This window comes from Chroicocephalus ridibundus, chromosome 2, assembly GCF_963924245.1.
Source record: "Chroicocephalus ridibundus chromosome 2, bChrRid1.1, whole genome shotgun sequence".
Taxonomy (NCBI): Eukaryota; Metazoa; Chordata; class Aves; order Charadriiformes; family Laridae; genus Chroicocephalus; species Chroicocephalus ridibundus.
In genome coordinates, this window is record NC_086285.1 from 32,469,704 (window position 1) to 32,485,283 (window position 15,580).

At 43.8% G+C, this 15,580-nt stretch overlaps 1 protein-coding gene across 1 annotated transcript in view; it reads right to left on the reverse strand.

Moving 5' to 3' along the window:
- The window catches only part of MEOX2 (mesenchyme homeobox 2), a 52,767-nt gene extending 40,240 nt beyond the window's left edge, over positions 1 to 12,527 (reverse strand). The window contains exon 1 of the mRNA XM_063324942.1: positions 11,745 to 12,527. Coding sequence (XP_063181012.1) covers positions 11,745 to 12,255 — 511 coding nt within the window. The 5' untranslated portion in view covers positions 12,256 to 12,527. The remainder of the gene's footprint in view (positions 1 to 11,744) is intronic.
- Positions 12,528 to 15,580: the final 3,053 nt, after the last annotated feature.

Consider the following 15,580-nt stretch of genomic DNA (forward strand, 5'->3'; position numbering starts at 1 on the left):
CCAGGGCGGGAAAACAGGATTCAATTTCTGCTAAATGGTATAAAAACCACTTGCAAAACGGCCCGAAAACGTGTGGAAGAGAGAAGATTGGTAAAAGCAACTTGCAAACTCTCATGGCAAAATAAGATTTTCTAAACCATAGTTCTCACCCTCTTCAGAACAAGTAGCAGCCCGTGGCCTTGTACTGGGGAAACCAAGGACAAAGTCGTTTTGCCCCTGTAAAAAAATGCTTCGTGCTTATCCCCAGGTCTCTTTTGTGAGCATTTTTTCCCTATGTCTGTGCATTTTCACCATGGAAGGAAAGGAAATGCTGTCTGCTTTTATGAAGAAAATGACCTTAACTGCATAAAGCTGGCTCTTAGGCTTTATGAAGAGCAGAGATACAGGAGACATTAAATTACATGGTAGGGAAGGTGCAAAGGCTGATTAGCGAGACCTTCTTTTTGTGCTTGTTGTGCAACATGCTACACCCATTCCCTGGACTTGCTTCAGTTCCCAAACTTGCAGAAATACTCTTCCAGAGGTACTTAGGGAACACGTACCCCCCGCCCAATAACTTCTGAACTAGTGCATCTCCATGTAGGTTCATATGAACACCTCAGATAAGAGCAGTACTTCTTGCATTTCTAGCTCAGTGTGGATTTCACCTCTGCCTTTTGTAATAAGAGTCTGACGATATGTTAACAAGGTCCTTTTAATTAATAGGACAGCAATAACATGTAGCCAGACTCCATTATACGGGTAGCATCAAGCTTTCCACTTATCTACATAATCAAGTCAACCATATGTTTCGAGATTAACGTGGATGCAGCATTTAGTTTGTGTGTGTGTGAATTAAGAGCATCAATTAGTTGTGGAAACATGCTTGAAAAACACAAAGCAAGCCAGAGCCTCCATAAATAATATTTTTATGGTATCTACCCATATGTTGTGGAACTACAAACATTTCTTAGCCGCACACCATCGAGCTGAAGGAATCAATGACAGAGTAGCAACCGACATGCCTGTCCTTAACTTTTTCAACATTAGACTGTTAACTCCAAGAGAATTATACACAATAACCTAAGCGTCGACAGAATTAGAGCATCAGTACACAGCCTGGCAAAGCACCGAGTGACTTTTGCAGGAGGGAAGGAAACGGCTTACCCAAGAACCTTGAAGGATTGGGTCATTCTGTAAATTACATTTCACCAAGCATACTTCAAAATGGCTGGACGCATTTAGCCACCGTACTTGAAACACACAATCTCTATCCAAAAGAAGTGTTTGTTTGGGTGTCATGTCTGGCAAAGCTCATGTGATGTGTTTGCAAATACAAAAGCATTAAATCTCTGATATTTCTCATGCCAGCAGAATGCAAACCCAATTGGCGCCTTCTATGTATGTCTAAATTTCAGTTTGGAACCAGAGAAATAAAGATAGCTTTATAGGGTTCGAATACTGTTAGATTTCTGTACGTACCCTCATATTAAAGCAATAAAGATGTTTGCCTCATAAAGTTGTAGCAATGTATCGAAGTGTAAAAAACAAAGGGGTCAGGATGAGCGGAGAAAAAAAATTAAAATGTAAAGCTAAACCAAAGCTACAGGAAAGCTTGGCAGCATATTTCCTCATAATGTAAACCAATCCAAAATATTTGCACACTTGTCTCCAGCTTTTTCTCCTGTGCATATTCACATCGGTTTTTTAAATTTATAATTTCAGTTGTTCTTTTTACTACTTTTAATAATAATATATTATTTCATAAAAACAAATAATACAGACAGAATAGTCACTCTTTGCATTGGTGCAATAATATGAACTATTAGATAATCATGTAAATTAAAGTGGTAATAATACAAAGGATAATGCTGCGGATTCAAGACGCCTATGGATAACTGCTAATGAAGCCTCCTATTTTTATCTGACTCTGCTCCACTGATCCATAACTGTTTCATCTTGCATCGCCTAAAAGGATAATATTACCTAACAGTACTGTTCTATTTAGTGGATCACTGCGGTTCTTAAGTTATTGCAGGTTAACATCTAATGGAAATCTGATTAAGGTAAAGGGTGGTATTTTTTGTTTTGCCGTAAAGAAAGTGCTCATTCTGCAAGGATAAAAGGAAATGGAAAGGATATACAGGCATACACTCCTTCAGAAGTGGACTTGTGCGAAAAAAGAAAGAGAGGGAGGGAGGGAAGGAGAGGGAGCCGGGAGTGAGACCATTAGTGTGTATTGTTCTAATGTCCTCAGGAACGCAAAGACTTAACACACAGCTGTGGCTTGAGGTCATTGTGGCACTCCCAAAACAAGAATATAGAAAGAAAGAAAGAAAGAAAGAAAGAAAGAAACAAACAAACAAACAAACAAACAAACAAACAAACAAACAAAAAAAAAAAAGGCACTTAATACTACCGTGTCACTTCAATCATACTAGTAATTCCAAAGCGCAAAGGACTTGCAACGTTCTCAGTTCTCCCTAAGCCCTATATAAGGCGAGTGTGACTTGTGGGTTTTTACTAGTTTTTAAAATCTAGTTCAGAAAATATCAAATCAAAAGGAGTGAACATGACTTAGCCCCCATTAGACCGCTGTTTTCTTCTGGCAGAAAATACTGGTTGGCATTCTCAGCACAAAGCTTTACAAGACATCTTTGAGCGGTCAACGTCGGCATAGCCGCCCGGGCTTCCATTCACACCATTTTTACCAGCTCAGTGTACCAAAGCCTCGCAAATTATGCCATCGTATAGTTTATCAACACATCTGACTTCATTTCTTTCTCCTTGACTAAACCAAATGATATTTTCATTATTTTAGGAGACATCTAGTCACTGTTCCTACCATTCTTTTTACAGTAATAAGCACATTTTAACAAGTAGGTTTTGCCGGTCCAAATACCCTACGAGGATGGGGCCTTGTAGGGCGTTCTTGTATTCTGCATCAGCTGGAAGAAAAGGAAAAACTTGAAAAGCTACTGAGACCCGTGTTCCTGAGGACCTGCGCTCACCCTGTAAAAACACCCCCATCCAAAGAAGCCCCCACACACAGTCAGGGTACATTGCCTACTTCTAGACTATGCCATTTTTTGCTTGGCAGGTAGAAAACCCACAGTTCATTCAACTCTCTTCAGAGCTATATTGTCAGTCCACATATGTCCAACAGATTTTTTTAGTATCTATTTTTAGAAGGACCAAAGTGGGAAACAGTTTTTTCCGCTTGGTAAATTTAAGTGACTAATGCCCTCAATTCACCAAAATGTGTAAACATACACTTAACTTCGGGTGTGTTCGTATCAAAGTAATACGACTTCTTCTGCTGTGAAGTCCTGGCTCCACTCAGTAGTTAGTTTTGACTTCAGCACACCCAAGATTTCATTCATCTCCCAACATACAAAATTAAATGCATACTGGCATCATCGTAGGATCACAGGCTAAGAATCAAAGCTGACAATGGTGGCAGAGGCCACTGAAGTGCATCTAACGCAGTTTATGTAAGGCAGCATTTGTTCAGGCTCACTTGCTAAAAATAAAAAATAGCTATTAGAGATCTGAGAGAGTGCAGAAGGAAGAAGGACTTTTAAAAGCCTGCAGTAATCTGTTTCAGTTTTAGTTTTTCATATCCTATTTGCTATAAAATAATGTTCAATCAACCAATTTTTCTCTAGTCCAAGAAGCAGCTTCATAAAAAAAAAAGAAAAAGAAGGAAAGAAAGAAAGAAAAAAGATTACTTGGCTTCCAGTTAGGGTTTCATAATCCACTGGATTTTATTGGTTTAGTAAAACTATGCTCTTCCATCATAAATGAAAGATTTGACTCATTCCTTTGAGACTTGTTTCTTCTGCTGTTTGGTCAATTATTTTGTTTCATTTGTTGAAAAGAAAGATAAAAGGAAACATAGGTTCAAGTACAAAATAACTTTTCTTTCAAATGACCGTTAAGTTTTCATGTATGTTTTCTTCTCTTTATGTATTTTAAGGGCCCCTTTTCCTACTACTGCAAGGTTTATTCAGCACAGGTAATTTTCAATACAAAGGTCAGAATGCTTTTTTTGTTCGTATTGAGCAAGAAGCTCCAGTGGTTTCAGACTGCATAGTATTGAATGATTACATTCATCGTTAAAAAACAAAATATTCAGTAGCCAATTTCCAAATGTGATTTCTGGTTTTATTTTTGAGGAATAATCGCATGCATATTTAGTAAAAGGCACAACTTCCAGTCAAGTAACCCACCCCCAAAACTATTTGTAAAATTCACAATTCCATATTGAAAATAAACTCATGTTCCGAATAGGAGTTATGTTAGTCCAAGGTCTCAAAATGAAGGACAACCTGCCTAATCTACAATGAATTTTACATCTTTAATATCATTGATGTTAACAAGTAGAATTTTGATAGCCTAAGTTGTCCATTTATAAGGTTTAGTAGAAGGTTTCAGAAGCAACTTTTCGTGTATGACTGTGAACTGTCTACTACTATATCCCATTATATTAATGATTTTTTTTTCACTTTGCATCACTCAGTGAATGCTAGGATACAGTGATGCAACTCTGCGCTACTGATATTACAGATAGACATGTAAAATTAGCAGACATTGAATAACGTCAGTGTGATTTAAATTTTTGCCTATTAAAGTATTATTTTAAATGGTATATGGTTTAGGGAAACTTATCAAAGGGCACAGATTTTGTAATATATATTCATAAATAACAAGGACAACAAATGCTAGAAAACTAAGACCGATGGCAGCAGTGTTTTTTTAAACAAGCATTCCTTTGCTGTGTTTGCCGCTAGAATCATGCGAGACAGCGTATCATAAAAAGCATAAGCACAAGCACTAGCACGGCTGAGTGGCCTATCTCCTTCTCCCAAGCTAAGCTACATTCATAGTAAGAACGCACAATGTAAAATCTGGTGCTACCAAAAATCAGTGGGAGTTTTGTCATCAATATCTTCTGGGTGAAACTCCCGTTAGGATGTACGTTTATAAGCCATTTATTTTAATAACTTTTTTTAGTGATTCCAAATACTTCAAATACATGCAAGACTAGCCTGTGTGCATCCAACACAATTGCACCAGGCTATTTTTTGAATCCAGACATCCATTAAATGCAGTAGAAAAGCAGCTATCCGATCATCAAAGACCCCAACCACTCACCCCAGAAGTCAAATGACTTCTTGCTGGGTGCGCCTATGCGGCCACACGAGCTCATGCAGGTAAAGGTGATGCGATTGCCCTGCCGAGTAGCGGGAGGGAGGCTTTTTCCTGCGGGGTGACTGCGCACCGTCTCGCTCCTACCCTGCCACCAGTAATACTGGAGAAATGGTGATGCAGATCTGTAAGTCTTTAAAGCCTACTAAAAAAAGCGCAAGTGCGCGCGCACAGGCACACACACGAGCACACAAAGCTTTTCATTAAATAAAAGCTTACAGTACTTTACAAATGGAAGGAAAGCAGTGGTATTGCCATTGTATAGGTTGGGGAAACGGACATAAAAGGATAGGGCACAGGCTGGAGACAGATCATACGGCTGGGTTCAGTGCCCAGCTGTGCACTGATGTAATGAAGTAGCCTCAAGCACTGTTTATCAAGCTTCTCTAACACCACGCTATTTTAGTTAGAAACCTTATTAGCGACATATGCAAGTATTTATATTTAAAAAATATGACTTTGCTTTCGCGTCCTTTCAAGTTGCATTCTTCAGTGTATTAGAACAAGGACACGGGATAACATAGCAAAAATAAGGATTGAACCCAACCCCACCATAACTACATTTTACTGATGGATTTAAACTTTCCTCCTTCTAGCAGATGAAACCAGATTTACTTTGCTTCCTTCCTGGAGGCTGAAAAAACTGCTTGGTAGAATACATTTTGCTACTGAAAGAAACGTGCTACAGCAACCATTCATACTGCCGTGTAACATCGTATTTGCTGAAAGCAATAATCCAGTGAGCAATATCAGATTATTAGCAGACAGCAGCAAAGATAATGTTGCCACCTTCCCTTGAATTTCAAGACACAGAACTCAATCCTGCTCTTGAGGACTTCAAAGATACAGCATATCGAGTCATTACATCATTGAAGAATGAAGACTTCCAAACAGCAAACTATATGCAGGTTAACAGGCTCAATTAAAAAGCACTTATTAAATGATTAGCATGTCTAAAAAGGGCAACAAGTCTGACAAAAAAAAATCCAGAATCTGATTACTTACTGTGCAAAATACTAGAGAAGTTTTGCTAGATACATTAGGAAAAAATTTATCCTAGGATGTTAAAACCAATGAAATTAAAATTCAATTTATATATATAATGCTGAATTGGCAATGCTTAAACAATCGGGCAATCCTAGTACTTTATCAATTAATATCTACAATAATTATAAAGCATTTTTATTTCCCTACCATGCAACACCAGTTTAAAAATCCTGAAAGGTAACTGCAACCATGAATTTTAAAAAGCTTTAGTGAAATTTTCTCCAGATATGGCCAGAATGTTTGGATCTTTAATCTCCATGTGTCCATATCTCCTTCTGCATTTGGTTTTGGTACCACACTCCTTACTCATCCAGACCCCTCGGTGGTTTTGCTTTGAAGACTGGGATCCTTCATAGTGCTTAATACCAAATAATAAAAGAATAACATGCAATTATATTTCTGTGCCAAAGATTTAAAACAGAGTAACAGAAATGAGCTCCAAGGGCTTAAAAAACCTTGAGCACTTCAGTAGTTCCATTAGAGTCAATAGACCTTCGCACAAAAACATTTGTGCTCCAGTGAACGTCTGGATTGGGACCCTGATGTTTCTAAAATGGGGGTGGGGGGGAAGTGTAGATCCTATTGAATGATATATATAACCAGGCAGAAGTACATAATTAGAGGCCATACTTATTTCTGTCCACGCAAAATTACTCTTTGGCTATGGGCAAAGAATTCTGAGAATGTATCGGTAAAATAGTGTTTAAAAATTTTACAGTCCTAGAAAAGTTCCTGGTTATTATTTCCTGAGAGCAAATGCGAATGTACTGCAAATTTTCATCTATTAAACAATCCAGCAAGTAGCCCACTAGGTAGCCTAACATTTGCTAAGCAATCAGCCTTAAAAGTTTTCTCCTAAAAATATTATTATTATTATTCATCGTATTTTGAACTTGTTTCATTTATGAATTCTACAGAGGTGTTTTTTGTTGTTGTGGGGTTGTTTTTTTTTAATGGTAAGTGGGGCTTTGATACTGGATACCAAACAAATTAAGTCTTTCCAGAAAAACTATGCTTTATTATGTATTTTTTCTTGCTTCCGTTTACAACCACGCTGAAAAGCACAGACATATTGATGAATCAGTTACACAGTTCTTTTTGACTACAAGTGTGCAGCTCATTTTTCTTACTGATGTGTTTCAGAAACCAATCAGAAGTCCTCAAAACCCATGATTTCACAGTATTTATAATCATTTATCAAAATTACCTGCTTTTTAGAGACCATTTCAAACACGCACATATGATTTATGATATTTAGATGTGTTTAAAATAAATTCCCTGGAGATGTAACTTTTTACTGCTTGCATGTTGCGAGTAGGTAGGTTACAAAAGGTGTTAAAACAACTGGAAAAAGAGAGTGTTGTTTTCTTTTCATGTGATTTGTCAATGAACAAAAACCAGCAGAAGAGCTATTGAAACACTGGATTCCTGAAATGTTTTGGTATGTTTAACAGCAGTGTTTCTATATGATACTATTGTAAATACCGTCAAAAATATGAATAGTTGTTATTACCTGCTAGCCTTCCCTTGGAAATCTGCGCCATATAAAAACATTCATTCATGTCAAACTTTAAAAAAATTAAAAATGAATAAATAAAAATAAAAAGGTTTCTTAAGCCTGCGGGCATGTGTTTAATTACATTAGTCTTTAACTGGAATCAAATTTTCTTATAACATATATTTATCTATCGCAATTAAATGTTTGGATAGTTGTAATGCTTAGAACTCCTTCAACAGTACTCAGCCTCCCCCTAATCTTTTCAGCATAGTCCTGATTATTTTTTTTTTGCCACAGCATTTTAGCCTTCCTTAAGGCTACCGGATTCACTTTCTTTTCGTATTTCTCAGTAAATCCAGATTTCTCTTTCTATATAGGCATTAATATGCTTTTCTCCCGACTGAAGTTTTAAGAAAACTTGGACCTAAGTAAGCCAACCTAGACAATCGCAGTGGTAATTTTGCATTTGATGCGTTCTGCATGGTCTGAGAATGAAAACCTGCTCTATAAAAACCAGAAATAAAATGGCCTCAAAAGTCACAGGCAAGTAATGAGAAGGGGAGGCATCAGAAAAATCCAAAATATTCCATACAGAACAACTCGTACCACAAAGCAACAAAGCGCTCCAAGAATATGTTTTTTATCCACTCAGCATGGTTTTCATCCGCACCTCATTAGCACACAGATAATTCTGACCATTAGTGCGCTTTAAAATAAGTGCATTTATTTGCAACCCATCCTCAAATTTACTATCGTCTTTTTACTCCTACATCCTTGACATATGCAGAGCTGAGTTACAAAGGCGAGGATGCAGATGCCATTATTCACTGCAAAAAACATTAACGTCTAAAGATTTGTGTGCATCGCTCCTCACCCCCCCCCCCACAAGTTTACTGACCCACTTCTGGGCCTACGCAGGTTGAAAGGAATGTTCTGCAGATAATGACAGAGCTACTCCAAAACCTGGAGACACTGACAGCTGTAGCATGCGGGAGGTGATGACTAAGTAAGGAGTATTTCCCAGTCCTTTACAACAAGAACAGTTGACAATTTCACCCTGTTCTGTAGCAGCCTATTCAATATCTTCAAAGGGAACTTCCCAAACTGCTTAAAACCTGGGTTAGGGCAAGAAAAAACTGTAAGTCAGGCAGTTTATAAAACTAAACATGAAACCACGCTTCACCTTGCTTTCTCAATCCCAAACAAAAGTATAACAGAGCATAGTGCAAAATATTTCTATCCCCCCTCCATTCCCTTGAAATATGTGAATTCCAGGGGAAAAAGGGCAAGCACAGGGACAAACATACAGTCCACCGTCCAAAACTTTGCTCGTCTTCTCGATTTTTGTTTATAATTTAAAAAATTACACTCCCGCCATCATAACAAATGAGGAAAACGGGGTATCTCTGCTGGTAAATTTTCAGAGTATCTATATGGCTGAGCAACAGTTACTAGTTTGGGAGATAAATGATACAAGGAATGTTCACGTTTTACTTTCTTTAAACCGTCTATGAACGCAGCTTTATGAATCAACGTTCCTGATCTTAACCACCCAGGAATGAAAGTAAAGGAGTGCAAGAAGGGGGTAGCCTAAGGTTAATTCAGCTCTGAAATGCGGAACAGATTCGATGCTCAAGAAAACACTGAACATTCTGTGGCTTTAAGTGATACGCTTAAGGAGAGGAAATGTATTTGTAAATAAGCGAGAGCATTAATAATTGTCTCAGAATGCTGGCACTGAAACTTAAACAGTCTCTCTTCACTTCTTAGTTATTTACTATTAGGATTTTATACAAATGCCTATTGAAGTAGTTCCAAGTGTGATGAATATGTCTCCAAAAGTGGGGAAGGCGTGGACGAAATTCTTTCAAGTATGGTAATTTTTTTTTAAAAAAACCCCACAGATTAAAGAGAAATAAAGGGGATGAATTTTAATGAAAAGAGGGGCAATTATGGATGACAAATATAGAAACGCAGCGACCTAAAAAAAGTTCTTGCTGCCATACATTAGAAGGGCATTAAATATCTAGCACCAGAGTTCAGGATTAATAAAGGGGTGGGGTTAAACGTTCAGTCCAAAACTCAGGCTTTTCCTGAAGAAAACCCAAAGACAGAGCAGCTACCCAGTCATTGTCAAAAGATGCCTATTTTCGGTTTGAGAGATTCACGATTGTGTGAACGGACATAATATTTTTTTCTTAGGGGAAGGGAGGAGGAAATAGTTACCTGCCTTGATCTTCAGAATGTCTTAGAAAGTGAGGTTCGGAGTGCAGCCCAGGATAAGCATAACCAGGGCTAAAGTGGACCCTTGTCCGCTAAACCCAGTGGAAGGCTCCGGTCACTGGAGGGGAAGCTTTGTGACATTCCCCACCGGCTTTTTCTTTTTGTTTGCATTGCAAAATGAAATAAACAGAAAGCGATACAGAAACTTCCCTGACAGTGAAAGGGACCGATTTCCTTTTTTTCCCTTCAGCTTTCAATAGACTGACAAATACAGTAAATCCTTACACCGACAAGCATCCATTTATTTTCCCAGTAGTAATGGGAACCCGAATTTTAGTATTGTTCATACACCTCACAGAATCAGAGAATTCCTTTTATTTGATAAGATGCAATGAGGATGCAACAAGAGGTTTCGCCACCAGTGTTTTAACTAAATACGGCTTTTAATCTTGGAAGAGTTTTTAGCCCGTACACCAGCTACGTAAAATGAAATTCAGTTAAACCCATCCTGAATTACTCTCAACATTTCTTAGTGTAACGGACAATGAAGAAAACGATGGTATCCTTGAGGGTTATTTTTTAAAATCATTTCTGTCGCTTACCACTTTACCAAGCTCACAACATTTCGAGTGAAAGAGGTCACGGTTTCAGTTGTGAACTTCATAAATATCTGGAAAAGCCTTTCACTTTCTCTTCTTCGGTAACAAACAATTCACTACGCCTGCTCTTGAGTTCTCAAACTGTTGAGCCCTCTCTTTTTCAAGTGCCTCCTGCCTGTGTCAGTATATTTTTGATGACCCCCCTGGTTTATGTGCGCTCTAACGGAAGTGCCATCAGTCGCGTTGCCTTTGCCGAGTGGCTTTTGTCAGAGTGGGACTTTGACAGGCTTTGCCTTTTTAAAAAGCAAAAGATTATGTCAAGGTTTTTTCGCAGGCTCAGCGATGCCAAATCATCGCCCTGGAACGACTGCGGGTCTACATGGTTTTACGCTCGTCTTTAAGTAAGAATTGCAGTGATTTTAAAAGTCAGACAGCTCCTTCCTTCCCTCCGCCCCCGCCACCAGCAAACCGAAGTGAAGCAGCTTTCTAAAAACTCCCCTTCACCCGTTTGCTTTACAGACTCCGAATTTTGCCCCTTACACGCTGAGGATTTGATGCAGGCGCACCCAGATCCTCCAAGGCAGCCAGGCATCAGCTCCTCTCCCCAATTCCCACTTCCAAGGCAGCGTTTCCAGGCGTTGTGCAATCGCCTGGGAGCCGCAGTCAGCTCCGCGGCGAAGGGGCGGAGGGGAAGGAGCGCGCTCTATTCTGAATTTTGAAGCAAAGGTGGCGTACCGGGCAGGGGGGAGGGGGGGCGCCGGACCAGATGCTAAAATCCTCACCGAAACTTCAAGCGTTTCTCCCCTTAGTTGTAGGAAACTCTCCCCCGGCCGCAACCGCCGCCACCACCACCTTGATTTCATGCTGGACGTGATGGATTTTTTCCTTTTTAATTCCCCCCCTCCCCCCCGCCCCCCGTAACTCTAATAAAGCTTGCTTTAATGATGGAGATCCCGAGAGCGCGTTGGAGGGAAGGAGAGACCCGGCAGCCCGATGTCAGCGGGCGGCGGGAGCACCGCGGCGGCCGGGGCTGGGACCGGGACCGGGACCGGGACCGGGGCCGGGCCGGGGCCAGCCCGGCCGAGCCCAGCCGCGGCGGGGGGACCCGGGGCCCGGCAGCGCAGCTCCCCCCGGCACCCTCCGCCCGGGGGTGTCCCGCCCCGCAGGGGGAAAGCGTGAGCCGTTACCTGAGCTGTCGCTTTTCCTTTTGCCGGACCTCTTCTCTGTTTCCACCGGGGACAGAGCCTGCCTGCCATAGTCCCCTGGCGCACACGCTGCCCCTGTGGGGGTGTTCGTGCCCAGGCTGGAAGAGTTTGAACACAGGACGGGGGGGCTGCTGCCCAGCTCCGGGGGTCCTCCTGAGTCGGGCTGAAGGCAGAGGCTGTGCCTGGCCGCGGCGGGAGGAGACGACATCTGAGGAATGTGCCAGTTCGTCTGCAAAGCCTGGTGCTGCTGTTGCTGGTGGTGGTGGTGGTGGTGATGGTGATGGTGGTGGTGCCCCCTATGATGCTGGCTGGCAAACATGCCCTCCTCATTGGGGTATCCCGCTATTATGCAAGAGGAAGAAGAAGAAGACAGATCAGGGTAGGACATGTGGTCAGATCTTCCATGCAGGGCAAGAGAAGACTGGGAGAAAGGGTGCAAGCTCTGCGCAGTGGCATGGGGGCTGCGCAGGCAGCCAAAGAGTGTGTGATCCATGGCATGCAAGTCTCAGGTTCCAGGCAGGAGAGTTTAGGAAAGATCCAACTTCACCACCCTTTGTCAACTTTCACTGTAAACAGATCGGGGTTGGGATTTTTTTTTCCAAAACGGCAACGACAGACTTTGCAGCAGGCAGCTGAGCTCAGATAATCCAGGTCTTTAGCCCTAGTGGCCAGTCTCCGCTGCATAAACACTCGGACCTAGATGAGCCTTTCTCAGAGCTGCTCAGATGTCAAGAAGTGGGAGAGGTTGAAGCCAATAGAAGGTGGTCCCAGAGAACTGCTTGAAGGGGGAAACAGCTCCGAGAGGTTATAAATACAGTAGTGTGTAATGTGAGCTGGGGGCTGGCTTAGCAACACAGCACTGACCACATGCAAACTCCCTCCAAAACGCCAGCGCCGTCCCCGCGCCGAGCCGCTCCGTCAGCGGGCGGCAGCGCTGCGCGCCCGCGCCCCGGGCGCCCGCGGCAGCGGCGGGGGGGGGTGGGGGGGGTCGGCTCGGCGGGGGCTCAGCCCGCCTCCCCCTGCCCCCGGGCGGGCCGCGGGGAGCACGCCTCCCCCCCCCCCCCCCCCCCGCCGCGGCGGCCGGCGGGGCTGCCCCCGGGGCCGGCGAGGCCGGATCGGCGGGGGGGGATGGTGGGGTGGGCGGAGGGGAGGGAGGGTGGGGGGCGGCGGTGCCCCCGCGGGACCATCACCGCCCCGTCGGGGCTGCCGGGGCTGCTTGGAGTGCCACCAGCCCCCCCACCCCCGAGGACAGCAATAAAGACGTGAAGAGAAATCCGCGGGGTTTACTCGGGGGTGGGGGGGTGTGTGCGGTGGGGGGGCTGCCGCCGCCCCTTTCTCCCCGTGGGCTGGAGGGCGCTGGGCAGCGCCTCACCTGCGCGCCCAGGTGGGAGGGCGCAGCTCGGCCCAGCGCGCAGGCGGCCGCGGAGTCGTGCGGAGCTGGGCGAGAGCGGTCGGGGCCAGGGCCGACCGCCGCCATCCCCCGCCGCAGCGCGGTGCGGGCCGCGGGTGCGGAGCATTTACCCCCCTCCGCCCGCACCCACCGCCCCGGCCCCCGGGAGCGACCCGGCGTCCCGTCCCGTCCCGTCCCGTCCCGTCCCGTCCCGCCCCGCCCGCACCTCCCGCGGTCCCCCCGGCAGCAGGGGGCTGCCTCCGCGGCGGAACCACCGGCGCTCACCGGGCCATCAAATCTGTCCAGAGAAACACAAGTTTCCCTTTTTGCCCCCTGCCCCTGCAAAACGTGAACTCGCATAATTTTTATTCCCGGTATTTTCGTTTCCTTCGTTGTGGTCTTTAGTGACTCAAGAGGGACAACCTAGAGAGCCTGGGCTTGGCATTTTTAATTTTTTTTAGCCGTGGGTGTAGTGGAATTAACAGTAGCCACGAAGGCGACTGTTAACTGGTTTAAATTAGGATAACGCATTTATTCATCACTGACCAAAGAGGTACCCACTGCGGAAACGTTTTGTTTCTTAGCCCTTCCTCCTCGCTCTACCTTCCTCCTCCTCCTCCCCCAAATCAAAATTAAAAAAAAAAAAAAAAAGGAAAACCATTGCGCTCCTGCAATTTAAGCCTAAATTCTTGGGTCCATGTGCGAAAGATAAAATGAATTTCAATTGCTATTGGAAAAAATCAGGAATTGTATGAGATTTGCAAGAGCTAGTTTCTTAAACGGAAATTGAGTCCTATTTTGTGGGAAATTAGTTTTGCAGACTTTCTAAAAAAAAAATCTAAAACTTTTGTTCAGCAGCTGCTCCACTTTTCCCTGCAGTTTCAGACTGAGCTGGAACCTGCAGCAGTCTTTCGACGGTAAGATTTTCCCCCCTTTTCTGACATCTAATGCTTTTTAAAAATTGTCTTTAGATTTAACTGTAACAACGCGGTCTTTAAAAAGAGAGTGGCGTCCAAAGCAGAAGTTGCTGCCTCTGTGCACTGTTCAAAACTTGATATTTCTTCAGAATAAAGGAAATATACAGTTACAACACTGATGAAATATTTTGTGCTTTTCATTGTGTTTATCGTTTCAATATGTGCTCTAATATTAAAAGAGAGGAGTACAAAGAAAAACTCAGTGGCTGAACCCCTCTTGGGTTTGCTGGGCTGCGAGCGCAGGGGTGGCGGTGTCCCTCAGAAACCAGGCGGTGCCACCAAGCCAGAGAGTCACCGGTGGCGGGCTGCGTGGCTCCCGCACCGGCCCCGCCGGCCCCGGCCCGTCTCCCCGCCGCCCGCCCCCGCAGCCCTCGGGCCGGGGGCGGGCGGCCCCAGGTGGGAACCCGGGGAGCGGCGGGGCGGCCCCCCCTTCCCCCCCCCCCCCCCGCCCCGCCGGCGGCCGCTTCCCCTCTCCGCACCGCTCCGCACCCTTCCGCGGCTCTCCAACCTGCTGCTGTCAGTCCGCCCGCCCCGGCCGCGGGGGTCAGGCGCCGTCAGGGGGGGCCGGGACGGGGACCGGGGACGGGGGACGTGGAGGGGGGGGCAGGAATGCCAGGACCCCTCCTGCAAGGGTCGCCGCCGCCGAAGCCCTGACACCGCCACAGCTGCGAAGGGGCCGGGGAAGTCCCCAAACCCAAGCCAGTGTAAAAAAAAAAAAAAAAAAAAAAAAGCTTTTTTTTTAAAAAAAAAAAATTCTAGGGGATGGGATGGCCGCACAGGATTTCTAGCACAGGATTAAAAAAAAAAAAAAAAGTGAAATAAGTGAAGCACAATGAAGAAAGTGAGAGGGTGCGAGGGGGAGGGAGAAAGATTAGGTTTCCAAGAGAAATAAGAGACGGAGCCAAATAGTGCTTTTTTTAGGGAGAGGTAGGAGAGGCTCCAAAAGGTGAAGAAGAAGAAAAAAAGGAGGAACGCAATAGCAAAGTCGTAATGGCACGGCAAAGTGTTTGCCATTAGCTTCATAATCAAATCTGAATATTCGGGACTGTGCTTCCTTGGACTCCTGAGTCCCCTAATAAGTACACAAGTCCTAGATCAAATGTTCTTATTACTTCTTTAATATGAGATTTTAAGCCCGCAAGAACTGAAAACACAAATCTCTATAGAGCTTTTTGCTCTCATTTTAAACAATATAAGGAGAACGCAAATATAGGCAACTAATGTGGAGGCAAATAAACAACTTCAAACGCTTACTGAAACGATTAAAAAAGTTTCTGTGCAGAGTTATCAAATAACTATGGCTATACGATACCATCCTTTATAAAAATGTGTGACTTTTCAGTCAAAGAAAGCTTCAGTGCAAAGCTTCTCAGTGAAATAATTGCTGAAGAAAGTGTAAGCAGTTATTACCTCTCAATATTAATGATTGAATTCTTGTTCGTATTCTATCT